The sequence below is a fragment of the Lonchura striata genome, chromosome 3 (assembly GCF_046129695.1).
Source record: "Lonchura striata isolate bLonStr1 chromosome 3, bLonStr1.mat, whole genome shotgun sequence".
Classification (NCBI taxonomy): Eukaryota; Metazoa; Chordata; class Aves; order Passeriformes; family Estrildidae; genus Lonchura; species Lonchura striata.
The window spans coordinates 84,446,080-84,462,905 of record NC_134605.1 but is presented as its reverse complement, the minus strand read 5'-3'; the positions used below and the strand labels follow the sequence as shown (position 1 = coordinate 84,462,905).

General features: G+C 33.5%; 1 protein-coding gene across 34 annotated transcripts in view; it reads left to right on the top strand.

The window, feature by feature from the left end:
- The window catches only part of RIMS1 (regulating synaptic membrane exocytosis 1), a 417,183-nt gene that overhangs the window by 58,354 nt on the left and 342,003 nt on the right, over positions 1-16,826 (top strand). For 14 of the 34 annotated variants that reach the window (XR_002467639.3, XR_002467641.3, XR_002467637.3 and 11 more), the window contains 4 exons: positions 368-493; positions 4,406-4,468; positions 8,833-8,922; positions 14,263-14,346. Coding sequence is in view for 30 of the 34 variants with exons in the window: in XM_077782342.1 (XP_077638468.1) it covers positions 368-493; positions 4,406-4,468; positions 8,833-8,922; positions 14,263-14,346 (363 nt within the window). In the remaining 4 variants the exon portion in view is untranslated. The remainder of the gene's footprint in view (positions 1-367; positions 494-4,405; positions 4,469-8,832; positions 8,923-14,262; positions 14,347-16,826) is intronic. The other 20 variants (XM_077782344.1, XM_077782341.1, XM_021554012.3 and 17 more) reach the window with 3 other exon arrangements.

The following is a 16,826-nucleotide window of genomic DNA, read 5'->3' as shown; positions in this document are numbered from 1 at the left end:
TTAGTGCAGTATTTGAACTTGATATGTGCTTTTATTATTCACTCAAGAGCACTCATGGGATGAATCATAACTTTGTAAGACTTACCTCCTTTTACTCATATTTTCTCTGTGACTCATCATCTGTGTACCATAACTAGTACATAAGTTTGGAATTTTTTTTCAGTCAGTGGCCAAATCTTGTATGAAGTCACTTAAGAATATTTGTAGGATAATAATGGCATGTATAAATTGCATATTTTTTAATGTCATTCTTTCAGAAATAATGTATTATTAACTTATGATTAAAAACTTCCTTCCACCAACTTGTACTGTGATCCATTGTTATTCCTGACAGAACAAGATTGTCATACATATTTCTGCTTTTCAGGAGTTTAGATGAAATTCATCAGATGAGAAGATCACGTTCTCCAACTAGACACCATGATGCCTCCAGAACTCCAGTTGATTACAGATCCAGAGAGATGGATAGTCAGTATTTGTCTGATCAAGAAAGGTACATTGTCAGCCTGAACATGGAAAAAAGTTTAGAAATGTTGTCAGTTTGCCTAATTTTCAAATTTTCATTAGAAATGTGACTGATAGCAATGGGGAAGGGAAAGAATAACTGATAGATATAGTGTCACTGTTAAATTATCTTTACTTTTTTTTTTTTAGTAAAACTGTTTACTGGGTTGACAGTAAGTGCAGGTATCTAGACAAATGATTCCTGTCTGTTTTTCCTAGTTATTCCATTGCTTTTTCCCAAATGAAGCCCAGAGATTTTTGCTAGAAAGCCATGCATCTTCATGTATGCCCTAGCTCTATTTGTAATACCAGAATTTACCAGTGGTGCTAGCCAGCAAAATACCAAACATTAATTCTTCCTAGCTGGGAGCTGGATGCATGCTGGTTTGGATGCATATGGTTATAAATGTTGAACACCTACAGGTGCAGTCTCCCAAAATCTTATGTAACATTCTGGTGAACTTTGTTCATTACCCAGGCATAGTAAGGATAGTTGCAGTGCCAGCTGTAGTGTGCAAAAATTACACCTCTCCCTGTAATACACGGAGTAGCTACACTCAAAGAACGCTTGGCCTCCCCTCGTAGGCACTGTTTCAAGTGTCTATATTCTAATGAAATGGAAGAAATGAGAATTTCTTTTTAGTTTATACTGCATAAAAAACTTAGAAAGGTATTTCAGCTCAGCAGTTGTGAAAAATAATGATGAAAGTCACATAGATTATTAATCTTTATGGGATGCTCTTTACTTTAAAAAATCCTATAGCTAGACTATAATAGCAAACTTACCATTTAGATCAGATCAATTGTCATAGTAATGTCTTTGATTTTCTTCCTTGGCAGTAACTAACTACTTGTAGAACTAAGTATAACAAAATCTTTCCCTATAATCCAGTAAATACATTTTGTAGTGATGTGAAAAAAATGTAAACGTTAAACCATAAAAAGACTGAATAACAGATGGCTCTTGCAGTTAAGCTAGTTCAGTTTTGTATATGATTGTATATACGTTGCCTGTTTTGCCTTTGTAACATAGAATGGTAACATAGGTGTGGGAATTACTGGGTTGTCTCATACATTTAAAAATTCAAATAGGCAAGAAATATGTACACAGTTGACTAAGTAGGATTTTTTGTACAGGATTTTCCATCAGAGGTGAATTAAAATTGTTTTTAAATATAGTAGTCAGATTTGTAGTTAGGCTAATTCAAGTAATGTCTACTTGTTGCAATTTTTTTCTGTTATTATTTATTTTGGGCAGTGATATATTCAAAAGATTCCTGAAGATATTTGTTGAATTGATTTCTTATTCATCATATTTGAAGAGAAATGGCTTTTGAAGATTTGAAGAGAAAAGTAGCTTTTTTCAGTATAAATATAGACAGCTGTCTAGAAATTTCTCTTTTAGTAAAGCTTCAAACCTGAACATAACTGGTGATACATGAATGGATGATGGTTGAAGAGGAGCTGGGTTTACACTGAGCCTTTCTTGGGGATGAGGAATGGGCTGCTGTATTTGTTCAGTCTTCCATTCTTTTCAGTGTTCACAAAATTTTTTTGGAAGTTTCAAGGTCAGACATGAAGCATGTAGGTGGCTAATTTGTAGGATTTAAAGATGGGGCCAAGTACCTATTGTCTTGAATAATAATCTCATGTGCCCTGGTCTCCTTTTCCCCATTTTCCTTTTCGACTTTTCCTCCAGATTTCATCAGTTGTGAAGTCTGTTTAATTCTGGCAGGTTTTTCCACCTTTCAGTACAAAAGAATATTATCATAGGAAAGATGCAAACCAGATTTTGTTGAGAAAGATCCTCTGTTTCATCCAACAATTAACAAAACCCAATTTCATTACATATTATGGATTAGTATCAAGAGTAGTGTAGATATTATGTGTTGTGCATTTACTGAACCCTTCACCCAAACACATAGATATCTAATGTAAACTTGTCTTGAGAGCTGAGGAATTACCCAATAATTGCATGCCAGAAATTACAGCTGTTGATTAGTTTCAATAATTTTTTCAAAGATCCGTTAATGGTTCAAAATCAATATTAAATAATAATATAGGTCTTTGTAAAAACAGTCATTATCACTCTCTTACAGAAGCATCTGTTAATAAGTTTCCAGTGGAACTTATTTGTCCACTTCAACAGTTTTATATATATTTATATATATATATATATATACATATATATGAATATATATAAACTGTTAGGAAAAGCTTTTTATTAGGAAATCATTGCCCAATTTTCAAGACCATGGCACTTTTCCTTTTTTTTTTTTTTGTGTTTCTTCTATTCCTAAGTAAAATCTGCTAAATATGTGTGTTGAAAATATTTGTTTGAGAATAGTAATCTCTACTTTAAATATCTCCCAAAACAGACTTAATTTATCAGAGAACTGCATATTCCCACAATAATGGTAATCATCTTGATGGATTATTTTTTAACTAGAAGATTTCATGGTGGATTTGTTATTTTATATCACTTTTCAGGATTACTTTTTGTATTAGTGTTTGCATTGGGCCAATTACAATAGATACTTTTTGGCTAAGGAAAGTAAATATTAACAGAGTACCCAATGATTTAATGTGGACTATGCATCTACTTCGCAGGTCTAAAGAAAATAGTAACTTTTTTCCTAAAATCCATAGTTGTTTGTAATTTGGAAACATGCATATAAATTCTGCCAGTCCTCTGAGGTTATGAATAGAAATTTGGCTTAGAAAGAAAATTTTAAAATTAAATTCAACTCTAGTACATATTGTTGCATCAAGCTAGTGGCTCCAGATGTAATTGAATCTTAAATCACTCACAAGCCATTATTTCAAGCTGCCCTGTTTAGAAATTTTAGCTAAATAATACCTATAGTGTATCAATGAAATACATCATTTTATAATGACATGAAGTGTGAAACACGTTGAACAACTGCTGCTTTATCTGTTTTGTAATATTTTCTCTCTTCTTTTTTTTTTTTTTTTTTGCCATAGTACTTCATGGGATTCCCTGCTTCTTTTAAAATTAGCATGTTTCCATGAAGCTTACCTTTAATTTCATATTTACAATTATAGGAGCTTTGGAGCTTGGTCTTTATGATTGTGTTGAAATGCATAAAACTGCAGGCTTAATTCAAGGAATATTTCATATCATAGTCATATTTACCATAGGCATAAATATGCATTAATTTTACCATCTTGCTGGCTATAGTATGTGTTTGCTTATAATAAAAATAGAATAGATGGCTGATTATCCTCAGTTTGAAAGAATACGAAACAAAAAGTCTGATGGCTGATTAGCTTTTTTGTTTGTTTCTTTAGGATTGTCATTTCAAAAGCCTTTGAAGAGCTATGAGTCAGAATTTATGTTTGGCCAAACACAATATTTCAAATGAACGTATATTTTTGATTTTCCCTAAAGGGTGACTGGTTATTCTTCCCATAAACTAATCTGCATTAAATCATTATCAAACCTTCACTGCTTTTACATGTATGATTTTGCAGCTTCAGAAGCCACAAAACCCAACACAAAACAAACAGGCATCTTTCTTTTTTTTTCCTAAAGCAGTTCTCCATTAATTAGTTCATGAGACAGGAGGTTATTAGAAAACTGTAGCCATTCTATGTTATTTGTTTCATTATGAAGAGCTCTGAAAAAGTAATTCTGAATTTAAAAGAAACATATCACAGAAAGAGGTGCCATACTAAAATGATCTTGTTGAAAGTGTAGCTATTACATGCATTTTTTAACTCACATTTTTTGAGACATGCAGTCTTATCAGACTATCTATCTGGGTGAATGCTTCTCATTTCTTTTTACGTTTTCATTTGCTTATCATTGGCATAACCCATGTCATCTAATGCTTCATAACTATATCTGTTTCACTCACCACCCATCCTGTCTGTGCAGTGAGCTTCTTATGCTGCCCAGAGCAAAGCGAGGAAGAAGTGCAGAGTGCCTACATACCATCAGGTAAATACAGGAGTGTGGGAATCATGAACACATCTGGTTAGTTCTGCGTACTTTGTGTGCCCAACGTTTTCCCATGGTGGTATTTAGTCCCAGTATGTAAAGAACTTCCAAGTTCACTGTGATCCAGATGTCAGTTGTTCTTTTTTGTCTGTTTTAATTTAGATTCAGATGTGTGTATCTGTTTTTGAACCTCAGTAGTAAGGATTAAAGGAGTTGAAGGAACTTTGGTTTTGCAGTTGTATTTTGTGGTAGATTTTCTGTTTAGTCATGAAAGTCCTGATCTCCCAATGCATGACAGTATTGTAATAATTTCAAACATTATTTTTTTTAGTTGATTTTGTTTTCTTTTATTTGCATTTTTATGTTTGTATAACAGCCATGCACAATTAAACAATCTTTGCTTGTTGTGACACCTAATCTCATGCTGATTTAGTCACTTGCAGAGGAATAAATACTGATGTACGAGGGCTTACTGGAAGTCCCAGATTTGAGGGGTTTTGTATTACTTGGTTTTACATCCAAAAATTTTCTCATGTAAACTTTGTAGTTTGGGCCCATCTTCAGTCTTCATTAATTGCTTGTTCCAAAGCTAGGAGTTCCCTGTCTTACCACTTTCCAGTGTTGTGAAACCAAACAGGACTGAAATATCTTTATCTGAAAAATCAAAGTCTGCTCCCCCACCCTTTTTTTTCACCATGTCTGTTAACCATATTAAAAATCCATGACATTGTCTAGAACATCTTTTATTTACAATAAGTAAAAATGTAGGTTGAAGTTAAAGTAGTTAACCATTCCACTAATTCAGCCAGGTAGTTATCCTTTATCCCTGCAGGATCTGGGTGTTGATGAGAGTTTTGTGTCAGTGCTAAATGTTTAAAATCACCAAATGTTAAACCATATTGTCTAGTGCTATTATTTATTTATTTAATTTAGGATTTTCTCTTACAAAGTACTGTTTATTTTTTTAAATGTCTTGGCTTGCTTTAATTTTCTTCATCAAATTTGAAGCAGTATTGAAAATGCTATGATGGGGTTTTTGTTCTAAAGCAGAGTCATATAAAAACTAAAATAATAAATATGTAAGTTTCCAAAAAATCTGCATCAGTGAAACTGTTAAATTAAGTTTTTATTATCAATAGAAATATTTCATTCTTGTACTTAAGATAAAAAGGCTTTTTCCTCAAGATTTTAATTTTAGGGTTTAATAATAATATTTATTTTAGGGTTTAATAATTTATTTAACTTATTTTTTGTCTGGTTATTGTCAGATAATAGCAATTTTTCCTGCCTCTTCCCCATGTCCCTTTTGCTCCATCTTTTGTAGCTTCTTCCTTTTCCTCTCCCCAGCCCTGTGCTTTCTCCTTTCCCTCTTAAAGACTGCAATTGTTATTATAATTTTTCCTGACATTGCTTGAAGTCTCAATTAATGAAGCAAATACAGCACTATATACTTCTGGTGCACTTTGCCTAACAGTTTTACAAATCTACCAAACCAGTTTTGGTCACAGCAAAAAGTTGTGCACAACTTTTTGCAAGTTGTGTCCTTTTTGCAAGGACAGCAATAGAGTTAGGTAATAGCTATACTGATTTTAGAGCCTACAGCACTTCCTTGCCTTTTTCTTTATTCCATTTATTGTTACAGTATTTTTGTGATCAAAAAACCCAAAAAATTCACCCTTAAAAAGTAATAGTAGTGGTACACTGTGAAGCAGGATGGTACTTAGACCATACAATGTATTGAAGATGAATATAAAAGCAAAAGATGACAATAGATTGATTTTTTAAAATTTAACTCTGAGACTTATACACCCCAATTCCAAATAATACCCTGAGGCTTGCAATATACATTCTTGAAAGAACAGTTTTGAAAACAGTTTTGAAAAAATTTTCAGCAAAAATTTGTTCTATGCCATCTTCTGTCCCTTCTTATTTCTAGTGACCCAACATTTATTCATGTTAGAAATTTTACAAGGCTTTATCTTTTGTTTCCTAGGCAGCTTGCTGAACAGGCTTAATTAGTCCTTGAGACAGCTTCAGCTGGGAAAGAAATGTTAATGGTTTCATGTTAAATGAAAGAAATTTAGTAGTCCAAGCTACAAAGTTAAGATATATGGTGAATTTAATGCACCAGTTTGGAATACTAGTCCTAGCTATCTGTCCTGTTGCTCTGTATACAATTATTAATAACTAGAAATGGTGGAAAGGTGTGTACCTATGCTATAGAACATGGATTGCCACATTCCATGTCTTAGGTTACCCCTGCTTTGGTAATATCTGCTCATATGCCAGGATTGGCCTGATGACAGCCATTCCTTTGTTTGTCCTGTGCAGTGTTGCAGTGACCTCTGATAGAGAATTCACCAATGGTGACCACTAAACCCATACAAGAAAGGTCAAAGCTGCTCTGTTAAATTGATTATTCTGTCTGTGGCACAGCCAGGTCTCTAATGTTGATCCTGCTGTGTTTTTGTCCAAGGCTCAACAGGAATCAAATGACCTATCAGGACAGATTGCTGCAAACCCTCAAGCCTGCTGGTTCTTCTTCTAGTAGTTCCATAGTTGTGCCCTAATAGGGCATGTGGAAAATTGTTAGAATGTTGTTACTAACCCTTAGCCGTTAAATGGCCAGAATTCCCATTCAGCGGCCCCTGTCTGCCTTTAAATTTCTTTCTTGTTCAATGGATAGAGCTGGCTGATAAAATAAACATTTCCTTCTCTAAAACCTATGATGATATTAGACAGTTGTCACGTGACACCTTAGTGCTGCTGTGTTGGCTGATGTAGTAATTCTCCTAGGTTTTTTAATTCGCTTATAATTAATAACATTTTATTATTGGTAAATTTTGAAGCTGGTATGCCACTTCCAAAAGACTTACACATTCAAAACACCTAGTTGCTAATACCGCCGTAATTAAATATTTGATACTATATATCCCTGCTTTAGTGAAACTTTCATGCTTAGCTACTGAAGAGGTAAAAATCTCTGCAGGTCTAAGTAAGGCATCACTAAGAGAAATAAAGGGTAAATTTAATATAAACTTAAAACAGTCTGAGTATTTTAAATAAAAGTATCTATAAATGGAATACATATTACTTCCATTTCAAGAAAACATCTGAGTTGCACTAGCATTGCCATAAGCTCATGCACTTTATTAAGTGAAGGGTTAATACAAAATTTTTCCCCCAGATAGCTGTCACAGTACTTGAGAAAAACATAGATGAGGTTTCTACTCCTACAGTTATACAATACAATAGAATATTATTAATTTATTTTATGTTCTGGTCAGTCTTGGCTTGCCTTTACCTGTCTTTTTATTTCTGGCATGTTTTTGTGTTGTCCTGTGTTCTTTTCTGACCCACCACAATCCAGAAGTTCTGTTAGGCACTATAAAACATTACCACCCAAGATGCCTTTACTAGAAAATGGTACTCATTGGAACCTATACAGGTAAGAAGTGTTTAGAGTCCCCTTTAAGTAGTTAGCTTCTTTTTTAAAAAATAAATAGACTTCCCTTGTTAAAGAAAAAAACCCAAAATGTTTCACATATTTTTGTGACTGAGAGATAAGGGCTAAAATCCTAAAGGTAACTTAATCTAGTTATTTAAATTAACACCTATGTTACAACAAAAATCTAAACCAAACTACTTTGAATTAGTTGGAGTTGTCTTCACTGTTAAAATTGTATGTTGCACGTTTTTCTGTATTACATTCTTTTGTTTATGTATGAGATTTCTGTTAAATGTTAAATTTATTTTCATTTTGTTTAAATAATTTTAATTTACAAAGCTCAACTCTTCCTGCATGTGCTAAGACCAAACCCGTGATTAGACAGGATATTTCACTCCTTCATGATTGCCTTAATTTACGAATATCGAAAATTGGAGATGATCTACTGGTTAGGTAAGATACTGAGGATTAATCCCCCTACTTGTTTGGTATCTAATATGAATTTTGAAGAATAAATGAGCTTTACTGCAAAGGGATTTCACATGACATATAGTGGATCACATTCTTTTATGTTGGCTTAAAACTTACTGCTGTTAATAAGGATATAGCTTTATTGTTTGGTATTTCTCATTCCACTTTTCTTACAAGTGGATGCTGTTCTGTCTCATTCAGTTTTAAACATTTCAATGATATTTGCAAAAAAATTTCTCGCAGCCTTTTGTTTGCTTTTATTTTCTAAACAAATCTTGACACTATCATCCAGTCAACCCTTTCATGTTTTCCTTAATTAAATCATTGTGATTCAACATTTCTGTAAAGAGAGCATTATTTTATGAGTTAATATCTAACATTGTATTCCTTTCTTTGTTTTCTTTTTCTTTCTCTTCTACCATTGGATGCAATGCACTGGCACTAGTGAACTGCAGCCCTCCCTTGACAGGGCTAGGAGTGCTAGTACCAACTGCTTGAGACCAGATACTAGTTTGCATTCACCAGAACGAGAAAGGTATCAAATAAAAACTTATGAATTTCTTGTCATCTGTGCTGGTGATCTTTATAAGTTTTGTTTTTCTTCATATGAGTATTCCACATTCTTGTACATTCTTGTCTGCTTTGGTATTTGTAGACATTTTTGCTCCTATATTCATGTATGTCATGTAAATTGCGTGTTGGAGTTTATGACTGCTTCTGGCTACTTCCTTTGTTTTAGTTCAAGCTGATGTTCATTGTGTACAAAAGTCCTCAGTATGCTGATAATAGCATTGCAGTGTTAAGTATTTTGAAACTACCACTTGGTTGTGAATCTTCATCATCATTTGCTAAAAAGCATTACATGTTTCTTGCTTGTTCTGTGGACTGCTAATAAAGCAGTGGCATAAATTAGAAAGTACAACAAAACTCTCACCCATTTCAAAGCAGAACGGTATCAATACCGATATATTTTTTACAGAACAGCCACACATCATTGCTCTCTTTAATCTGCTGCATCTGCTTTTTAAAGGTGGTTAACTACATTAAGGTTTTTTTCTCTCTGATATTATATTAAGGTTCACATAAGTCTTAAGACGTTTACAATTTAAACGAAATAGTATTTTGTCACATACATTGTGCAGGCATGTTATGGATGCTTTCTGTACTTTCACAATTACAAGAGCTTGATTCAAAATTTTATGTGAATCAAATACTACTGGTGTAAAAAAGGTGATTCCACAAAAGAATTTTTCATTACTACCCATGTTTTTAGCCAAAAATTATACCACTTCAGAGTGAGATTTTAGGCTCAATAATAGGCACTAATAGGCTCCCTTTGAGTGGGAATAGGACAGAATCACATTTTAGTCTGTCCAGTACATGTTTAATTATTATGGAAGTTAATAGTGCTTTTTTAATTGATACACAGTGTGGTGGTTGTAACAGTTTTGTTATTTTCTTTTTTGTGGGGCAGGATGCCTGAAGAAAGGCACTAAGAATGCATTTTCCTCTTTGAGATGGTAGGGTTTCACCTGAGTTTTTTGTTGATAATTTCCCTTTCCTTTCTCCCCACTTTCTGCTGCTTCTTGGTTGGAACTGTGCTTTTAGTTAAGTTATGTTCTTGTTGTAGAGAAGTGGCTAATGTTCTGCTGAGGTATCTCTGATGGATCTACAGTAGTTTATTTCTTTATAAGTCTGAGCTCAAGACATGACAGATAATATGAACATGGTTATTAAAAAAGCAAAAATAACCCATCTGACTTAGAGACACTCATACAGATATTTTTATAGATATTTTTAAAAAATATTGTAACATATTAATAACTGAGTGTGTACATACATACAGCTGCTTTCATCTACAAGCAGTTACTTAATGTAATTGCATATAAATTTGAACAGTGTGTTCTGTACTTCAAGATGCCACCCATCAAATTGAATATTCAATGAAATATTAAATGGCAATTATAAACTACCTAGTAAAAATTTTATACTCAAAACTATATCTTTCCTGATGTGAAGTAGTTCTATTATGCCGTTAGAATTCATGTCCAGCAACTTCTGGGCACTGTGCAGAAGCTGCATCATTTTGCATGAGCAGAAGGATGCATATAAAGGAAAGTGTTTAATCTATATTAATGCCCTCTGTTGCTACTAAACATGTGGTTTTGCCAAATAATCAGTGGGTCTGATCCAGAACAAAACTTTAGAAGTCCTAAATAGGATATTTTGACTTATTATCCTTCATAGAGCAGAAAAGCTCTATGAAGAAAGAAAGTGATAGCCAACTTTTTCTTGATAAATTCATTGAAAATAGTAAGGTATGAAGGGCTTTGGCAGAGGATTTTTTTTTCATTTCTTGTGACATATAAGATTTTCCTATGCAGCCCAAATTTTGGAGGAGGATGTTATGTTTAATATGTAAACCCTATCAAATTAATCTTTTTGTTTTGGGGAACATAAATTTTAGATTATTTAATTCTCCTTTGTTGAATGTGGAATCTGCTTACACTTGAACATGAAGTTAATCATCAGTTGCATGAGATGATAGAGGCATCCTTAGTCTGAAGAACACAGAATAAAGTTCAGGGACTGTAAAAAGCATTTTGGCTCTGTGCTGGACAAGATGAGAACAAAAGATTTAAAATACAGTAAGGCAAGTTCACCTTAAGCAGTAGCAAATCTCTTTTGAAAGTAATTATAATGAAACACTGAACACAATAAAAATTACAATGTAATAGGCAATATGGAAAAGGTTGTTTCATTACTGGAGACTTAGAGGAGACAAGACACTTCTCAGGTCTAGAATTGTTCCAGCAAAGAGAAGCACTCTAAGGTTTTGTGAAGTCCAATCAACAGCCTTTTATCAGTATATTTGAGAGGCTTATGTTGAAGGCGTTGTTAGTTGTTTTCATGTTGTTTCTTTTTCCTTCTGCCCTCCCTGAAGGACAGCATTGTAGATATTGTTTAAAAGTCTAGACTTTTATGCCTCTAAATACAGACTTCTAAATACACCATTGTATATTTTCTTTAACAAAATTAAGAATATATTTACCTATGGAAAATGACTTCTACTTATTCCCCCTAACTTTTTGACTCAGAGTGTATGAATTAGATTATATTTGAGAACAAGAGCTAAAATAAAACACATTTTAACAAAATGGTAATGTTATAATAGATGGACAGTAGAGATCTACTTCTCTTTGTCACTGATTTGCTGGAAACAGTTTTGATCCTTGAACTTTATACAATGTCATTCATGTCATTTGGAATGGTCAGAGTAGTTACTGCTTTTTAAGACACTGCTTTGCCAGTAAAAGTAATTCTATTGACTCACTTATACTAGCAGAAAGCTACTTTCAGCTGTATATATGAATTTGTGATATGAAAGTCTAGTTAGTTTCAGGGTAGCAGAACCAAAACAACAGTGAGGACAGAACTACTTTTCTCCTCCTGTAAGTTCCTCCATTTGACCAAGTAATGTCCATATAACCTGACTGGCAAAGTAAGCTTGCCTTGACACAGGCCTGCTAAAGTTTCTTGTTATATAGACTGATTTTTTACAGAGTTTAATCCTTCATATACTTCTCTTTTGCACAGTATACTCTAGGACATTCAAAAATATCAATCCCCTATAATAACTCTATGCAGTTGCACCATGCCTGCCTTTTGTTTTTCTCTTCCCACCATCTACCCTCTATTTATTCCAAGATGTTTTGTTGAATTTTGTTTTTCAAAATGATTCTGTGCTTGAAGTTCCTTTGATGATCTGCAAGGCATCTTTAAGTATATAATATGTCCTCTATTGCCACTAAAAGTGTTTTTCCTGCTACTACTTCATTATGCTTTGGGTTTTTTTCATTATTATCCTTTTCACTATGTCTCAAAATTTCTGTTTTGTTTTTTTTTTTTTTTTTTTCCTCATAAATTGGGTGCTATTTCTTTAGAATGGAGAAATTTGATTTCAACACCCAGTCTCTGCTCAGGAGAACACTTAGACATGAGGGGGCAGACTCGGAACTGGTTTAGGAACGGTTTCTAATAATAATAGCACATTCCCTTAAGATTGCAATCAGTGATAGTTAATAATATGTAGCATGGCTATTATTTACCTTCTGAATTTCTGCAGTTGCAAGCAGTTGCATGTATGTTAGCACAAGAACAGTTGCAGTGATTGGTATTTCTGGTATGCTTTTGGCCTGAGGCATCATTAGTGGAGGTCTGAGCAAGCAAAACTGAGGAGCATAGCCTAGAGATTAAGTCACATACAAGGGTCAGCAAACCTGCAAAATACAGCCCCACAGCTGTATTCGATTTTTTCTGAGGTGCCTCACTGCAGTGGGAATCAAACCAAGATATTTGCCATCAGTTGGCCACTACTGTCTAAACAAGAGATAAAGCTCAGCAGTTACCTGTTACCTCATCATAAACAGGTACCAGGGAGGTTGATCCGATTAAAGCTTGTCCTGATTTCGTGTTGATTTTTATATTGCATGCCTTAACAGTTACGTTGAATATCCCTATTTCCATTTAAAATAATGTGCAGTGAAATAACTGTTTGCATTAGGTGTTTGACATGCTGTCTTTCTGGTTCTTTCCAACCATGTAAAGAAATAGGTAGTTACATGTTGGTGTCGTACTGTGGCTCACAGTCATTCAGCATTCAATGAAAGAAAGCATGTTCTGAAAATTCCTACTGAATTACCTAGTTAATTCTATCAAATGCTCTTTAATATCTGTAGTGGATATCAGCATATTAAGGGCTTTGACTGAGTGCACTGATGCATTAACATTTTCTTTAACTCTTGCTTTGGAGAGAAAAATAAACTAATTACTAACAATCTATTTGCTCTTAAAATATCTGAAAGACCTACCTAACTGTTCAAATAATGCTCATGTCCCTGAAACCTTTGTTATTTGCATGTTCCATAAATCAAACCCTTTTCCTTATTACATGGACTGGAAGAATGCCTCAGAAAGAGAAATATTAGATACTTGTGTTGAGTTCATGTAAACATTTTGCTATTGTTTTGGTATTGTAGATTGTTATTCATACACTTGCATTACAAACACATGACATCCCAAAAATATAAGATAAGCATCAGTCTATAATATAGTATACATTATTCTGAATTGAATTAGCTTTTTCAAGAAACAAAATCTCATAATACACCAGTTTTCATTCTCAGCTGAGGCCTTTTTTGTTCACTATGGTTGTGTAACATAATGTACTGGTATGTACTGCAGGGATAAAGAGAAATGAACAGAAGAGGAAGCTGGCTGCACACACTTCCAGTAAATATTTTCAAATTATAAAAAATGACCCCAATACTTGTACAGAAATGTGTGTAGCTTAGTTTTATTTAAATAATTTACCTGCATTCTTTCACTGCATTCCAGAAAAGGGTGAGTTTATGCCCTAGAACTTTTGTCATAATTAATAGTCCTACATTTTTATTGAGATTACATTTTTCCATGTAGATAGCTAGGAGAGATGGGATTAGCAGAATAATAAGATACTGATGATCATATGGTCTTTAAAAGTCTTTCCTAATTTGGAATTGTAGTTTCCTACACAAATGACAGTCTAGCATTTGAGACTATTTGAAAACTTAATGGTACAGCATATAGACAATTTATATTGGTCTAAATTCTGCATCTTTGGGCACACTTTCTCTTCATTTCAGATGTGATGTTTCTGCATTAAGCAGCCTTAAGTAAAGTATACTTGGGTATTAGAAAGCTGTTAGAAAAAAATATTAAATTACACACTTTCATTACTTTTTGGGGTATTTTTCCAGTCCCAAATCCCATATATTTAATTTTACCACAAACTAAATACCGTATTTTTTTCCTGTTTTATTGAATGGGCAAACAGGGGTAGATGGTCCCCCTCCCTAGAGAGGAGACGACCTACTAGTCCCAGGATTCATATCCAGCATGCATCTCCGGAGGATGACAGGTACTAGTCAACTCCTCCCAGTTGAAAAATGGCTTACTGCATCTTGCACTCTCAGAGGAGTACACTGAAATTTAGAAGTGTGCATTTATGTGGAGACTCACAACCTCCAGAAGCCCAAAATAAATCAGCAGTTTAGATATCACCTCTGCATTTTGTTGAACTGCTATAAAGCACAGAAGGATGAACATCTTTTCAAGTTTTCTGTTTGTCTGAATAGTCACAAGACACGAAATCTGATGTCTGAAACAACAGCACATCGTCTGTGTTAATGTTCTTTAGTCTGTTTTTATCTGCTTCTGTAAATGGTGCTGGTGTTTTCACTGTGGTGCTTTATAATGTGATAAATACTTGTTGTAGAGCATATTCTTGTGTATATGTTTGTTTTCATTGCTTTTGGTTTTCCTTTTTTCAAAAAAATGTTCCTAATGGGAAAAAACACCACAGGCTGAGATGTTGGAGGTCTTGTTAACACTTTCTAGTTGATGTATGTAAAAATTGGCACAGTCTGTAAATTCTGTCCAAATCAGGATGGCCTACATGGAGCAGGTATTCCTAACAAGGTAGGTTTTGATTAAGAACATCTGGCCTCCAAATAAATTTTTATGCTGAATATCACCTATGATTAATAGAAGAACTTTTGTTTTATACTTCTCACAAACTTTCTAATCACATGAGTTTTGGTATCCCATTGCTTTGGCAGCAGTAATTTTTTTCTTTGTTATTTTATTTCCAGATAGATCTGGCTTTATTTTAAGCAGACATTGTAATTTATATTTTAGTGCAATTTCAAAATTTTGCTTACAGTATTTTGTATTGCAGTAAGTGACAAGACAGATTAATGTAAATGCAGATTAATGTAGTCTGTACATGAATTTAGGAAGTTGCATTTAAAACTGTAAGACTGGAATACCAGTCTAACCACAGTACTGATATTTGTACTGTGATTTATCTTGTTTGCTTGATACTGGAAATATTCCACTCATACCAGGTGAGAAGAGTGTAACTGTGTGTAGTATTTCCCTTTTTTTAAATTTGAGTTAAACAGCATTATAAATTACAAAATTAAAGTAGTGAATCATCATTTCAAATCTGTCCTCCCTTACAGACACTGCATTTCCTGAAATTTTGCCAACACATCCTTTTGATGGGAAAACTATTAAGTTTAGAAATATATTTTATATCTTTTAGGCCTTTTAAAGTAATTTTGGTTCTCATTTTTTGAGTTAATGGAAAGATTGTATTTGACTTCAGAGTATCAGACTTGAAAAAAAATCAGTGAAATAAGGTTTTCATCTAAGTACTGCCATTCTCAATGCCAAATAGTAAGCCTTTTTACATCAGCTAAAATTTTGTGGAGAAAGGCTAAAATCCTCTAATGCCAACCAGCAAACATTTTACAGTGAAATATCTGTAGGCTATGGAATCTGTAATGGGAATGTTTTTGAGATGGATAAACAGGAGTCTAATTTTCTATGTGAAATCAGTGCCTTCTTGTGCTTGTAAGTCTTGCATGCAATCTGGTCACCAACTCCCAGTGATGAGCAGTCAGGCACTGAGGAACACATGGAATTTAAGCTAACCTCAGTGCTGATGAGTGTTTGCAGCCTATGAGTTCCAGGATTTCCTCCGACATCAAGAGAAGTTCGGAGAACACTGAGTTTTTTGCATATCTGTAGAGACAACATCAGTGAGGGAATCGAAGGTGCTTTACTTTTGTTCTCTACTCTGTAATCTTACATTTGATTAAGCCACATAGTAATTATGTGGCCAATACTACTCAGTTCAATAATTAGTTTTTTTAAGATATACTTGTGTCAGTTTGACAACTGAATGAGTGGCTTTTGGAGAATGTCTGATGGATCAACAGGGATAACAAACTAACTGCTTAAGAAACTTTTAAATTATACTTCACAGATTAATTGGCTTTGAAGACTTCATCTTACTCTTCATTTGAGTATGTTACAGATTTATATTACAAATGGTTCCAATTTGCATATGGAGTATAATCAAAATCTATTTCTGAATACATTTCTTAAATCTATGACTTATGCATTACTTCTTTCTAAATCTATGACTTATGCATTATTATTTTGATACTTTTTTTTGCAACATTGCATTTATTTCTAATGGTTATTAACATAAATTTTGATACAAGTTTTCCCAAAATTGTTCTTCTGGTATTTGCTCACTTGCCATATCAGGAAGAAGTGACTCTGATACAATGATGAGATGAAGACATCAGTTATGTATTATTTCAGTGTTAAAATTTGCAAATGTTTTATTAGTATCATGTATTTCTATAAGATATTTTGAAGGATAGTTTTGCTGTTGCATTTTATAGCATAATTCCTTGAAAGTTTTTTGTTTTTTTCTATAAGAAATTAGGAAGTCTAAATGTCTAATGTCTACAGTGTAGACAGATGGGTATCTGGAGATCTGTGAAATTGTAAGTGATGATAAAAACAAGGTGAATGAAAGCT